Below are 14,849 nucleotides of genomic sequence, written 5' to 3'. Positions count from 1 at the left end.
AAAGAACGCCCCGGGCTTTACTTCCTTCGAGGCCGAGACACAGCTATTCGGACTGGTTCTGTTGCACCCGAAGGCCATGCATATACAAAACTCGTGACCGCTCGTCTGCGTAGTTTAGTCTTAGGCATAGTAGAGACGGGTTTGGGGCGAATATCCACTGGCGAGGGGGCTTTATTGGTCTCCTCCGTATGGCCCCCCGATGACTTGCGGCTTCTGTTTCGCGGCCTTGGTCGCTAGATTTCGACCCCTTTTTCGGGAGGTCTCGCGCGATGTAACCAGGGATGGCATACTTCGCACTATATTTGCGCAACGTGAACCGAGACTTCCGTCTATACAGTTTGAACGATTTCCAGTGGGGCAACCTTGGCTTATTCTCGTTTGCCAATGCCGGCTCTTCTGAGCCAACAGATATCTTCCGCACAAGGCTATCGGACGGTACGCGTCTCATGATAGGATGATGCAGAGTAGTCCCACTAGAGTCGAAAAATGGAGTTTGGTCGTTTACAGCCTTCAGGCTTCGTCGTAGTAAAGCCGCAGCTTGAGCAGCCGAGCCCCCCCGCGTCTCCTCCAACCTCATGCACCATGTTACTCGGGCTTGGGACGTATGAACTCCCCTGTGATACACCACGACCAGGATTGCGGCCAGAGTGCCCTAATTCAGAGCTCGAGCCTTTGTGATTTCGAGAAGGTTGTTCACCAAGGTTCCTGAGCGCAGATTTCAGTGCTGCGTTCCGATCACGCCTATTTGGGTACATACCGTCATTTCTGTTGCGCCGCCCAAACGTAGAAAATTCACGTCGATTCGATGGCGTGGTGTTGGTAGCTGAGGATTGGGCGTCGCCTAACTGGGGACGTGTTGGGGAGTTGGCAAGTGGCCCTGAGGCGGCAGGGTTTACAGTGCTGGATTGCTGGGACGTAGAAACTCCACCACCTTGCGCAGACGATGCCTCGTTCTCGTTTCCCGTCTCCTTTTTCCTTTCCGTCACGGTCCCGTCCTCCCAAAACTCGACATCGCCGTCTTCGCCAAGGGTGCCACGCTTGACCAATTGGCCGCGCTCCCTCATGAGATCCTCAATTGTGATCTTACGATTGCCAAAGATGTTTAGGTGGTCGCTTATGATGTGGCGGTTGCGACAGGAGGGGCAGGTGATCAGGACCGAGCCCTTGTGATACCCCTGCTTGGAGACGGTATGGGTTGACCGTTCACTACAAGGTACGCAGGTGAAGGTCAACTCATAATGAGGCTCCTGCAATTTTCGCTGCTTGATTTCCTCCGATGGCGAAGAAGCAGCCGCCGGTGCTGGCCGCGATGGCTTTGGGATGGCATGCGCATATCTCCGGGAGAGCTGGGCGGGTTGGAGAGTTCGAGGTAGGCTCGGATAGGGGCGCAGATGTAGTCGCAAAGGCGCAGGAGAGATGGCGGAGGCTCTTACAGAGCGGACTAACGCCTGCAGCGCATTGGCACGGAGTTTGGAAGCCATGGCGCCCACGAGGGGGAATCGTTGATCCAATGACTATGGGGGAAGATTCACCAGTACAGGTGGTTATGTATTGTCGGAGATCTGCACTTGGGAACGGGATGCCCGTCAATGCTTCCACAAGGCGGACAGAATGTGTGATGGTACTGAGTAACCGAGTTGCTGAAAGGCAATGAATGGATGGATGATAAGGATTCGAGCAGGGACCGATAAAGATTTTACAGTTAAGAGTTAAGGTATTACTAGCATGTTGGAGCTTGGGCACATGCAAGGATGGCGTTGGACAAAAGTTTTGAAGCTCGGGTGCCTGGCAATGACGTTGATAGAGTAGGTATTAAGAAGTATGTCGGTACTTGGGTACTTTCAACTGCAACACCGGATCGGCATCGGCTGCTTATTATTCCGGATGGTGGGGTGAAGCATGGCATTTGGATGTGTCGGGAAGGCACTGAGGGGCAGTCTGGCAGTCCTTCTCAATGATTAATGAACGTTCCTGGTTGCGGGTGGTCTGGAATGCGCCAATGCACCTCTTGTCAAGCTTCGACCAATCATATGAGCTACAGCCACGCCCGAGAAGTCGGTTTGAACTTCTGAAGACGGGCTTTAGTGGAAGCCATTCCCTTCTTTTGTAATATCCATCTCAACACCAAAGAGGTGTCATCACCACCTTTCAGTGCGCGCTGCAATTCCTCGCGACGAACAGGTGGCTCGCTTGCCGCGCCCCGAACCCCCAGGCCCGTCCAATTGTCCCGCCACCCGATTGCCACCCAGCGCTGCCTGGCCCGCCGTTCCTGACGCCGTCGTTACGAGCTACCCAAAAATGCGGGAGAGGCTTCTCCTCCTTGGTTCTAATACTTCACCTCCCTAACTTCCTCCGTTCACGACAATACTATGCGCCTGCGTCTATTGTTCTAGACTGTCGCAACGAGCGGAACCCGCAACAATGATTACAGGCAGGGGAGGTTCCGCCCTGCGTGGCGGCAACAGAATCCGACCCCCGAGAAGAGTAAGTATATACTCCTGTGTTCGCAAATTCACGATCCTATACTCGATCCTCACTGCGCAGTCGGCGCCTTCCTATACTCGCCCCTCACCTCACCATCGGTTCCTTCTCTATACTCGCCCCTCACTGCGCCGGCGCCTCCTTCCTGAAATCCGTTTGCGTTTTGATTGTTGGTCCCCACTTCACCGTCGGTGCCTGCCTTCTACGCATCCCGCACCTCGCTGCCGCCCCGCTTGCCTTTATACTAGCTCTTCACCTCGAGATCGCGAACCCGCTGCCCCACGATACCTTTCCTACCCATCTTCACAAGCCCCGGTTTCTTATTCTCCTACATCGTGACTATCTGGTGACTGCGCTGCCAATATTATTATTATCACGGCCCATGTTATTGCCAAGCGGGTCACCAGTGACGATGGCTTCCCTTCTACTGTATAAACACCCAAGACTCTACCAGCTCTAGATCTCACGATCTTTCTTTTCCCTTCCTCTCCAACCGCCATCACACATCCCAGCCCGCACTCCAACCCATACTCCAACTCACAAGACAACAACTACTACCACATTACCCATCATCAACACCGCCATCATGGCCTTGCCGCTCAGACCGGCACCCGCAGTTCCAACTTCTAACTACTTCTTCACTCTGCAGCCGATAGTAACCCCGAATGCCGACGAGTTCCAGTTTAACTGGCAACAGCTCGAGTCGGCCCTGCGAGACATCCACGAGAAGAACGCAAGCGGCCTCTCGTTTGAGCAGCTCTACCGCTATGCCTACAAGATCGTACTCAAGAAAGCTGGTGACCGACTTTATGAGAATGTCAAGCAGTTTGAGGAGAGATGGTTTACCGACAAAGTCTGCCCTCGTATTTTCGAGCTGATCTCGAGAAACCTGGTCGCCATGACCCTCAGCGACGTTCCCGGCTCCAGTGTTGTTGAGCGCCGCTCTATGGGCGAGAGATTCCTCAAGGGCATCCGCGAGGCCTGGGAGGAACACAACACCTCCATGAACATGACCGCCGACATCCTCATGTATTTGGATCGAGGTTTCACACAGGGCCAGAATCGCCCTACCATTTTCGCTGCGACCATCGGCCTGTTTCGCGATCACATTCTCCGCGCCTCGACCCAGGAGTCGGACTGCATCGTGTTTGATATCTTCAATGCTACTATCCTTGACCAGATCAACATGGAGCGAGAAGGAGACGTCATTGACAAGGGCTTGTTGCGCAGCTGCACCACCATGCTCGAGTCATTGCACAAGACCGATGAGGAGAATGAAGATGAGAAGCTCTACTTTGAGGTGTTTGAGCCCGTCTTCCTTGATTCCAGCCATGCGTTCTACAAGAATGAATGCGATCGACTGCTTCAAGAGGGCGATGCCGCAACCTGGTTGCGACACACACAGCGTCGACTGGACGAGGAGTCTGATCGTTGCGCTACCACAATCTCACTTATGAGTTTGCCCAGGATCCTCGCGGTTGTCGAGCAGGAGCTCATCAGTAAGCACCTCGAAGAGTTCATGAATCTCGACGGCAGTGGTGTTCGAGCCATGATCGACAATGATCGAGTCGAGGATCTGAAACTTCTCTACCAGCTGGTTTCGCGCATTGACCCCAATAAGACGGCTCTGAAGTCCGCCTTGTCCACTCGCATCATCGAACTGGGTCGTGAAATTGAGAAGGTCCTTGCAGAAACGGACTTCACTATCATCGCAGATGGAGGATCTGCTACGAATGGCGACAAGTCGAAGAACAAGCGCAACACCTCAGCGCAGCTAACCGCTGCTGCTGTGAAATGGGTTGACGATGTGCTGACTCTCAAAGTCCGATTCGACCGTCTTCTTTCAGTCTGCTTCGCTGATGATCTGACGCTTCAGACTGCCCTCACGAAGAGCTTTGCGGAGTTCATCAACAGATTCGACCGCAGTGCCGAATACTTGTCTCTCTACATCGACTACAACCTGAAGACAGGTGTGAAGGACAAGTCTGAGGCTGAAGTTGAGCTGGTCCTGGAGCAGGCTATCACGCTGCTGCGCTACCTCGAGAACAAGGACAAGTTCGAAACGTACTACCAGAAGCATCTTGGCCGCCGTCTTTTGCACCAGAAGTCTAGTGATCTTGAGGTGGAGACGGAGATGATCTCGCGCATGAAGCGTGAGCTAGGAAACAGCTTCACTTACAAGTTTGAGGGCATGTTCCGGGATATCAGTCTGTCCAAGGATATGACGGAGGCGTACGCTAAGCACGTGCGTGGTCTGGGAGCGACTAGTAACGACCAGATCGGCCTCGGTATCAACGTCCTGGGCGGCAATAACTGGCCTAAGGATGTCGTGGGTAGATACACTGGCCCAGACCAAGCCGGACCCAGCATCAACTTTCCCGTCGAGATCAGAGCCTTGCAGGACAGCTTCTACAGCTTCTACAGCAAAGATCGCACAGGCCGCAAGCTCACTTGGATCGCCAACGCGGGCACCGCAGAGATCCGTGCTTTCTTCCCAAGGTTCCCGGCGAGAAAACGGGTCCCAAGTCCAAAGACCGCCGATACGAACTCTCGATTCCTACCTTTGGAATGGCTGTACTGCTCTTGTTCAACGATCTGCCTGATGGAGAGGCTTTGTCATTTGAACAGATTCAAGAGAAGACAAACATTCCGCAAACTGACCTAGTCAACATCTTGACAGGTCTGTCGGCTGTCAAGAACCGGCGCATCCTTGTGAAGGACCCGAACCCCCAGTCCAAGTCTGGACCTGGCGATCAGTTCACCTTCAACAATGCATTCCATTCTCCTACCTTCAAGGTCAAGCTTGCCCACGTCAACGTGGCCAACCAAGTCGAGAACGATGAGGAGAGAAAGGAGACGGACAACAAGATGTTGGAGACGCGCAAGTACGTTATCGATGCGGCCGTGGTTCGCATCATGAAGTAAGTTTTTATCCCTTCAATTGCCTATTGTTTGACATCTGCTAACCATGCCTCCCACTTTACAGGCAGCGCAAGGAATTGGAACACCAGCAGCTCGTCATGGAGACCATCCAACAGATCAGCGGCCAGTTCAAGCCCGATCTTTCCCTCATCAAGAACAGAATCTCGGATCTGATCGAGAGAGAATACCTGGAGCGGTTCGAGCTTGGCGCCGGTACCGGACGTGCTTCGTACCGCTACTTGGCCTAATTTATTGGCAAATGAGGATGGATAATTGCGATTTGGAGACCCGCGGGGTCATGTTTATTTGCACTTCAGGCCGCCTGGCACTTGATACCCATTTCATTGCACCCGGCCACACACTTTGACGACGAAACGACTTTGCATTTACACAACGAACGAAAGAACAAGATGGCGGAAGCAATGGTTTCCCACGGCAGCAATCCTCATGGCAGCATGGCATGGCATGGCATTGCATAGCAACAGGCGAATAGGTGAAAAGGATGTTATCTTATTATGATCAGACGCTCCCACCAATTGCCATTGGGGCTCTTGACTCTATTACCGGCATATGAGAGCGTCTGGAGCGCTCCAATCGCACAACTTGCATGTACCATAGATACGAATACCAATTGAGAGCAACACGAAGAAAAAGTGCAAAAACCACGTCTACGCAATATCCACGATTGATTAATAAAGCTGGTTCTTTTGACATGTAAGTCCTCTCCAGCAAATGTAGATAAAGTCTGGCCAGACTACGGCGGCCCGCGCTCAATGACGAGGTCGCCGAGGCGGGAAGCCATTGAGAGAACTAACCCTTCCGAGTTGTTATGGTGACACTCTTTGAGTGCAGTAACAAAGCCAAAGCTCGAAAGCCCGACAAAGGGCACATGGCACAATAGCTATTGTATGGCCTCGATCTGGACCCAACCTTTGATAACGACTCCCTAACCTCTTTGTCCCGTTCAACTTACACCCCTGCCGGGATTTAAGAAAGCCCCTGTTCCTGCTGTCGACGGCAGGTATATTTAGCAAGCCCAACTCATCCCAATTTTTCGTCTACGAAAACGGCCATTCATTCATTCTTCATTGCTCGTTATTCGAAGCAATCGCTCTTTTCAAGTTTAACCCCAACCGACTCTGTGACACCTGTCACCACACCCAGAGAAAAGGCCGGTTCCCTTTCATACTTTTCCTTCTTCTCTTCCAAAGACAGCCAAATCCTGTTGTTATTTGTTTCAAGACTATAAATACATCTTAGGGAACAGGCAGGCATATTGCTGACACCTTAGGGGCTCTCCGGGAAGAGGAAGCAAGCGTTGTCGCTATCATGGCCTCTTCGTCCAACAGCATCAGGAAGCAGCAGTCGCTGGCCCGCGTCGCTGTGCTCGGCCCCTACGCCGGCATCGACGGGCCAGATGTGCTGGACCCGGCCGTCCGCACCACGACCCCCTGACGGCGCTCGAGAACGAGCTGCGGGGCAAGTCGAGCAACGACAGCATTGGCGCCGTCGTGGCCACGCGGCCCGACGCCGAGGAGCTGACTCGCAAACGCGAGCGGCGGCGCAGCATCGTCTCCTCCACCACCAGTCATGGCGGTAGTATTGGTGCAGCAGCAGCAGCAGCGGCGGCGGCGGCGGCGGCGGCTGCTGGCAGGGGACGACGGGACTCTAGTAGCAGACACTCGGTCAAACAGCGCCGCACCAGCATGGAGAGCGTCCGCTCTCGAGACCGCGCAAGCCTGCTCGCAGAGTCGGTCACGTCGTCTTCTTCTAATTCGTATACGCGCTCGTCCGACTCGCCGTCGCCGACCCTCGAGTCGGCCGGCCGGGAGTATTTCTATGAACAGCTGGCGCTTAAGCGCGCCGAGGCTGCTTCGTGCGGCGGCGACAGCTCGGCCATCATCGACGACAGCGATCACGATCGCCAGATCCTTCGGAGCTCGGCCGTCCTGCGTCCCACCCAAGGGAACGCCCGGTCTTTCAAAGCGAAGAGCGAGGCCGGGTACTATCTTGGCAACGGCAGTCGCGAGAAGCGGCGTCAGAGCCGCGCCTACCCGCCCATGGTGCGGAACGGTATCCTCGACGTCTTTCCCGAGTGGTCTTCGGATGCCATGAAGGGCATAACCATGAGCAAAGATAAGCGGACATCATTGTCGTCGTCATCTAGTAGTCATCACCATGACAGAAGTAGACGACGGTCCTCAACGGCGACCGTGACAGCAGCCCCTGGCCATATGGAACATCAAGAGCCCAGGACGCCCACGGAGAGGCCACGAGGCCGCAAGCGCCGAGGCGCCGTGAGCACCAAGTCGTCGTCGGTCTCGGGCGCGACCAATGACCAGGACGATGCCAAGAGCGCCTATAGCGGCTACAGCACAGCCACCTACTCCCACTACCCGAGAGGCGAAGGCAACCCCTATCACAGCGCCGCCGGCAAGCGGACGAGCTGGCGCCCCAGCAGCGGCGTGGAGAGCTCACGGGCGCAGGACCTCGTCGCTGTCGCGGACGACCTGCAGCGCCAGCTCGAGCACGAAAAGAAGAAAGTGCGCGAGCTCGAACGGGAGCGCGAGCGCGAGCAACGGCGGCGCCAGAAGCAGAAGCAGAAGGAGGTCCTCCGCGTCGACAGCGTCGACTTCGAGATGTGCAGCCCCCCGCCGGCCTCGAACACGACCGCGGCGGACACGATCCCCCAGTCTGCGACGCCGCTGAGCCCCGTGTACGATGTGCCGCCCACCAAGTCACGGAGGATGTCGCGCTCGTCGCGGCCCGTGACGGCCATCTATTCTCCTCCCTCGCAGGAGCCCGCCGCGTCGTTCGACGTCATTGGCGTATACCGCACCGAGACTTTGGCGAAGAACGAGCTGGAGCCGGTGGACGCGCTGAGCAAGTCCAACTTCCTGGACGGCGAGGTATATGATAACAGTAACGATGTTAACATGGTTGCGGCTCCTGAGCACTCTGACCATCATCGTCGCAGCCGACGGTGTTCGCGGGGTTCCACCGCCACGGCGACCCGGTCCGGGTCTCGGTCGAGTTGTCGTAGCTTGTCGCCGGCGCGGATGTTGGAGAAAAGCGCCGAGTACAAGGACCGCTTTTCCGTGGTTTTCCACGACTTGAAGGAGGACCAGAAGGCCAGGGCGGGGATCATTCCCCCGGACCCCAACAGGGTGTACCCCTCGTACTATAATGGGTATGGTGCGCAGCCCCAGGAGAGGAGGGAGCATCGGGCCCATGAACAGCGGGAACACCACCATCGCCAGCACCAAGAAGAGGGCGAGAGACACCACCAGCGCCGCCGTACTCGCCGCAACAGCCTCCAGCAGCCGCAGCCATCGCAGACCGGTCCGGTGCCAACGACAATAGTCCAGCCGCCTTCCTCGTCCTCGTCCTCGTCCTCCACTCCCCCGCCAGCCCCTAGCTCCAGCTTCGCCGTCCGCATGGCAGCATCGGCCAACGCCAGCGGTCCGCAACAGAAGCAGCGACGCATGTCCGCCTACCGGCCTGAGAAGGCCAGCGAGGCCATACCGCATTCGAACGATGTCGCTCACGCCGCTCCCGTCACGTCCCGACGGGAACAGGAGCGACAAGAGCTGTTCTGCCTGGCCACCCAACGCGGAGGCCGCCCGGAGCATTTCTTGCGCCAACCCGGCGTCGGTGTCGGCAGCGCCAGCAGTAGCGATGGTGGCGATGCACGACAGCAGCAAAAGACGGTTCCTGCCCTTGCCCCTGCCCCTGCCATGATAGAGAACCCTAGCGCTGCACTGCGTCACCAGGCGCAGGAGAAGATTAACGGGCAGAGGCCATCAGCGCCTGACTTCGACAGAAGCCGTCGCAATAGTAGTAGTATTGATCGGCTCGACTCGCTCTACCTGCCTCGGAGCAACAAGGCTGCCGCTACTGCTAATGCTGCTGTACCGGAGTCGCATCGGCAGAGTTTCTTCGCGCCGCAATGGACCCAGCAGCAGCAGCAGCAGCAGCAACAGCAACAGCAACAGCAACAACGTTCCCAACAACCACAGCAACAACTACGTTTGCCAGTGGAAGCGAATGAGCCGTCGCTACCGAACCCCACTGCGTCTGTGGTGAGCGACTTCAGCTACGTGGCCGGCCAGCCGGACAAGCTGAGCGTGTCGCAACAGAGGCCCGTGTATGCGCCTAGCACCAGAGATGACCGGTTTGCCTTGCCTAGCCAGTCGCCGTCTCCCCCGGCGCAGGGTGGTAGCGGTGGTGTCCGTAGGCTGAGGCGGATGGGCGATATAAACGTTGGCCAGTTGAGGTAAGGGGCTTGCGAGTAGTAAATGTTTTCTGTGTTTGGGTAAAGTAAAAGAAAAAGCAACGTAATGAGTAGAATGAATCACAGACTGGTATGTGTAGAGAATAAACGAAGGGTAAGTCGTATTGGCTGATTCAGGCCGTGTATATACAAAGTTTGGGCTGTTGTTATGTACATAGACAGGAAGAACTGGGAAAACGAATAGACCGTGGGATTGCCTACCAAAATGTACTTACTGTATGTACCTCGCTCGCCAAATGGCGTATGTGACTTGTGTGAAGCCTCCGCTTAATGATATGTATGACTTGTCAAGATCGATCCCTCATAGAGAGATACACCCGCCGGCACTGTCCTCGATGAAGATTCCGCCATATATCTGGCCTTCGTCAATTCCAGACTCCTGGTAGCCCGAGTTCACGACATCGTCGGTCCCGGTTGGCTTCTTCAGCATCCCAATCTGGTATTGCCCTTCGCCTGAGTTGTCGTTGGGTAAGGCCGCAGTGACTTGCTTCAGTGGGTCAAGCCCCTTGGAGTAGTAGACTTGCAGTGTGCTAGACAGAGGAATTGGTCAGTATGTGCCCATTCAACCAGGATTTGTTCACTTGGTAATGCATTGAGTACGTACTTCTCCTCAAAGTCCAAGGTGACGGCGAAATTCTGCCAGGCAGTTGCTTCAATGGGCGTCGACCAGACCACCTCGCCCTTGCGGTTGGTGATCTTCATGGCGTTCTTGTCGCTGGAGCGGTCAAGCAGCGTGCCCATCTTGAAGTCGAACTGGTTGGCGCTGTAATCCGCCGTTTCGTGCCACATGTTCTGTAGAAAGAGGGATGAGTGTCATATCCCTTCTTCTTCTTGTGCGCATGCATCCACCGACTACTACACATACCTGGTACTCGTGAGTCAGGTTGAGCTTGCGAGCCGGGTCCTGCAAGACGCTCCAGTGAACGGTGCGCACGCCGACGGCGCCGGGCCCGCCGGTGTTGGTGTCGCCGAGCATCTGCAGGCCGGCGCGGCGGAAGCCGTACTGGGTCTTGAAGACGGAGCCGTCGGCGATGGTGACCTCGACCGACTTCATGCTCGCGTTGTCGAAGCGCGAGTTGGTCGTCACGTTGGGGAACTTCAGGATCTGCGACCAGGTCAGACCGCTCGCCTTGACGTTGCCGGCGTTGAAGATCTGGTTGGTCGCCGCCGTGTCGAAGTCGGTCAGTTGCATCGACGCTGGCACTTGGCCTGACAGCACCACGGGGCATTTGATGGCGCCGCTGGCAGAGCAGGCGGCGAAGGCGGCAGTGGCCGCGAGGGGCCCGGCAAGGCAGATTGATGCGCGCATTGTATAAGATTTTGAATATATGGGACGCTCAATTCATTGCGATCTTACGTTGCTTTCTATGTCCAATGGTGGAGGATATGCCAGCAGCCACTGTATACTTGGCATCTTAGCTCCATGAGAGCTGAGTAGAACACCTCCATTCATGCCGACTCGTACCCGACGATCCGGATAATCCATTTGTGATGTAAAGAATAGCGATTCAGGGGTGCAGAATGAATTCGGTAATGGGGGAAGACGGTCCGAAGAACCCAATCCAGTTGGAGTTGAGGAAAGAAACGCGGGGAACAACAGAGCTGGGGCGGGGGAAGAGATATCCTCAACTAAACAAACATGTTGCTCTGAGTACACCACCCATTTTCTTTTGACTCGCATGCTCTATTTATCGACACGACAAAGAGAATATGTTGGCACTTGGGTCTCATGCGAAGGCCAAAGAAAGAAGCCATTGCCTGGTGGCCTTTCCCGAAGCTTCTATCTACTGACATGCTACTTTCATTTCTTCCAAGAAGCCATTGGCCTGAAAGCCAACACATTTGAGTGCTTACAGTCAGAAGGGATACAGCAAACTAGGCGTCCTATTGCGCTCACCATAGTTTGATATCTAAAGAGGCAGCTGGACTTTCCACAGAACCAAATAATGTAACCATTACGGGTGTCTACACACAGTATCAGCGACTAAATGTAACATTGCAGGCGGCAAGCGCGATGGAGCAGCACGAAAGCGACCAGACCAAGAGGGGGCCAGGCGCCTACTCCTGCCCCTTCTTTCGCCGAAATTATGGCCGCAAGCCCTGAAGGGGGTTTACCAGACTGTCGGGTACCAGCATAGCATCGCTTAAACCAAACGCGCAGGTCAATCCCACCCATCCATACCGATTGGGGTATATGCCCGTCTTGCATCGAACGACCACCAACTGTCGTCGATAACCCCGCTTGCTCGGATGTGTGTCGCTTATATATATCAGCGGCGCTTCCTGAGGATCCAGCCGAGCGCTTACAACATGGCAGATCGCACCCTCTCGGCATAATACACTACCTCGTTTGTAGACTCTGTGAATTGTTACGGCATCGTCAACGATTACGCGCGCGCCCCAAATTATCCGTTGTCAAGCAATCAACGCCTTCGCTTCGACAAGATGGGAGGCATGCTCTTACCTCCGGTCCAGGACACCCACGGCATCCAGCTGCCGTCCCGGTACACCATCCGGCCCCTCGACGCCGGCGTCATCGACTGGGCCAAGGCCCTCGCCGTCCAGGGGTTCCTGCTGGGCCCGTCCATCTGGCGGCCGCTGATGGCGGCGCCCAAGACCCGGAGCGCGCTGCGGGCCTTTGACGCGCTCCACGGCTACTACCTGCACGCCGTCAACAGCGGGGTGTCGTACGGTGTCTTCGACTCCGAGTACGAGTTCGCCCGCCCCGAATCCACGTCTAACGAACCTGCTGCTGCCGCCGCCGCTGCGTCCAACGGAGAAGCCGCGAGCCAGCACGAGAGCAGCGGCGGCGCCGTCTACTGGCACGAGCTCGACCCGGACGCCGAGCCGGACTTCGAGACGGGCGGCGGCGCCCGGCGCATGGTCGAGGGCATGGACTTCCCCTCGTCTGCGTGGCCTTGTCGTGCGACCTGGCGGCCAAGCCGCCGCCCGACATCGTCGAGTCCCTGCACGCCTTCTTTCCACTCCAAAAGGGCGTCAGCCAGTTCTGGCGCGACCGCGACCCCCGTCCCAAGGGCACGTGGGAGCCCCAGGGGCCCGGCGAGGTCGCGGCCCGCATGGGGTGCGTGACTAAGCCCGAGTATCAGGGGCGTGGGCTGAGTAAGTCTGCTTGTTATTGTTTTTTTTCTGTATTATTGAAATTTCGACCCCTCTCTCTACGGCGTAACTCTCACGAACCCCTCTTCTCCCCTTTTTCACCGTCCTTTAATTTTGGTCCCGGTGGGGAGGGTGGAGACGATATATAGGGTATTATCAACAAATATAATCCACCACTCAATAGAAGTACTTCTTTCCTATGTCGATCCGTTCATCATGAGGGGAATGAAGCGATCCCGTGTTTCTTCACGTGTATCGGTGTGTGCTGACTGACGTCATTTGGCAGTGTCGGCCTTGAACCACTTCGTCATGCTGGACCTGGAAAGCGAGGGCTTCAGGGCGATGAACGCCGGCATTGGCGTCCCGTCCGTCTACCGCAACTGGATGAACGCGCCCACCGGTTGCAGAAGCTACGCCTACCTGGACGTGAACATGTGGGAGATCGAGGTGGAGGACGAGGACGGGCGCAAAGTCAAGCCGTACGCGGCGGACTCGGGCATGGCCAAGGAGGGATGGCTGATGTGGTGCGATCTGAATGTCTAGCCGCCCAGTACATACACAGTAGCCGCCAAGCGTCGTCGTCTGGCGTTAATTTGCGGCCCCCGTTCCGTGGCGGCGGGAACTGGAGTCTGCAGAGGAATGCTTGCCGCCAGGAGACGATCTGGTTGCGTGTTGTTTACGTGCACCGGCGCCTAGCTGTCTTGTGCGGTCGTTGTGTGCGTGCCGATGTAGCCGACAGATATGCGCCGAGACTCTCCCTCTGACGCTGCTTGCTTGGGAGGCGCGATGGCCGATCGCCTCAGAGATGACAATGACGAATGGTTGGATACCGATCGTCAGGCGAATGCCAAGTATAGCAAATCCACTTTTCAAAATTCCAAAAGGCAGTTATGTATATACTCTAATGTCCACGTCGCCGATGATTGATCGGCCCTCTCGTGCGTAGTTCACATGGTCCGTCATGCACTGACTTACAAGATCTGTCGCTCTGATGCCCAATCTTTTAGCATACCTACTTACTTGCACGTGGTCTCACAAACGCACGAGCACCCCAGGCACCCCAACTCGGTGATTGGGTTGGCGAGGGCCGGGGACGGCAGCGCGCGGCTCGTTGCGGTAGGTGCCTCCTTGTGATCGCCGAGAAAGTTCTCAGACCCTCTCTCCCGCGCCTCGGCGTCGATAAAACACCCAATACAGAAAGGATAAGAGCATCCTCGGGCAGCGGCCCCACCTTCATTGGTTATTTGAACGATGAGACACACTGATACCACATGCGACACAAGAATGATATCGACAGTTAGTAATTTGATCATAACGGGGTATGGAGTCTGGAGATACTCCTCTCGAGGCGACGTGGGGGAAAAGGGGGCCCTTGGGCCCTTCTGAAAGAACCCCAAGCCCCCCAAGATACGTAGCGCCGCCCCCGGAAAACCGGAACAGATTGATATGAACAGTACGAAGTAAATCAAAGAAGCGGATGCAGCTGACGACCAACTGGGCAGGGCAAACTAGCACCGATGTCGTTGGCATTCTGGGGTTTCATAGCGGGCTGCTTCTTGGGGGTGAAGAATAGTTAATACTCTGGGGCTCCAACGGGAACTAATCGAATCTGCTATCCTAAGCATAATACCAGAGATAGTCTTTCCTCTGTCTAGCTTGGACTCTTCTTCCGCGCTTTGAGTTGAAGTACTACGTACGGTGAGCCTCTGGGCCGCGCGTCTGTCACTCCTGATCTAATATCAGAACCGCCGCCCCTCGAGCCAATGACAGACGATACTTGCCATTCTCAAGCCCAAGTTCTAGCTCGGGTCTATCAAACTTCATGCTGCGTCTTCATGCTGTCGCCACTGGCCGTATGGGTTCGCCAGTCCCCAATGTTGCTGCACTGCCACTGAGGATATTTTGGGGGTGAGTAGCAATTAATGGTTCACGGTCTGGACTGGAAAGGGACAGGTCGGCCTAATATCCGATGCGAACGTCTACATAGAATGCTGGTGTTAATGTCTGCAAATGTTAAAAAGTCCAAGGAGCCAAT

At 55.7% G+C, this 14,849-nt stretch overlaps 5 protein-coding genes across 5 annotated transcripts; 3 read left to right on the top strand and 2 right to left on the bottom strand.

Moving 5' to 3' along the window:
• Positions 1 to 652: 652 nt before the first annotated feature.
• Positions 653 to 1,481, bottom strand: PG997_003136 (DNL zinc finger-domain-containing protein; the record flags this gene model as incomplete). The annotated part of the gene is made up of 2 exons (XM_066807451.1): positions 653 to 705; positions 758 to 1,481. 2 exons carry the CDS (start codon positions 1,479 to 1,481, stop codon positions 653 to 655), a joined length of 777 nt encoding a protein of 258 aa, XP_066671069.1.
• Positions 1,482 to 3,067: 1,586 nt separating this feature from the next.
• On the top strand, positions 3,068 to 5,651 carry PG997_003135 (Cullin family protein; the record flags this gene model as incomplete). Its single annotated transcript, XM_066807450.1, has 3 exons — positions 3,068 to 4,999; positions 5,110 to 5,402; positions 5,468 to 5,651. The coding sequence occupies 3 exons, from the start codon at positions 3,068 to 3,070 to the stop codon at positions 5,649 to 5,651; spliced, it is 2,409 nt and encodes an 802-aa protein (XP_066671068.1).
• Positions 5,652 to 6,732: 1,081 nt separating this feature from the next.
• PG997_003134 (uncharacterized protein) lies at positions 6,733 to 9,683 on the top strand (the record flags this gene model as incomplete). The annotated part of the gene is made up of 2 exons (XM_066807449.1): positions 6,733 to 6,837; positions 6,870 to 9,683. 2 exons carry the CDS (start codon positions 6,733 to 6,735, stop codon positions 9,681 to 9,683), a joined length of 2,919 nt encoding a protein of 972 aa, XP_066671067.1.
• Positions 9,684 to 9,998: 315 nt separating this feature from the next.
• On the bottom strand, positions 9,999 to 11,006 carry PG997_003133 (uncharacterized protein; the record flags this gene model as incomplete). Its single annotated transcript, XM_066807448.1, has 3 exons — positions 9,999 to 10,227; positions 10,302 to 10,489; positions 10,563 to 11,006. 3 exons carry the CDS (start codon positions 11,004 to 11,006, stop codon positions 9,999 to 10,001), a joined length of 861 nt encoding a protein of 286 aa, XP_066671066.1.
• A 1,136-nt stretch (positions 11,007 to 12,142) lies between these two features.
• Positions 12,143 to 13,357, top strand: PG997_003132 (uncharacterized protein; the record flags this gene model as incomplete). The annotated part of the gene is made up of 3 exons (XM_066807447.1): positions 12,143 to 12,580; positions 12,640 to 12,817; positions 13,101 to 13,357. The coding sequence occupies 3 exons, from the start codon at positions 12,143 to 12,145 to the stop codon at positions 13,355 to 13,357; spliced, it is 873 nt and encodes a 290-aa protein (XP_066671065.1).
• Between the last annotated feature and the right edge of the window lie 1,492 nt (positions 13,358 to 14,849).

Source organism: Apiospora hydei (genome assembly GCF_038363865.1).
Source record: "Apiospora hydei strain CBS 114990 chromosome Unknown utg000004l_segment0_segment0, whole genome shotgun sequence".
Classification (NCBI taxonomy): Eukaryota; Fungi; Ascomycota; class Sordariomycetes; order Amphisphaeriales; family Apiosporaceae; genus Apiospora; species Apiospora hydei.
This window is presented reverse-complemented; position numbering and strand designations above follow the sequence as displayed.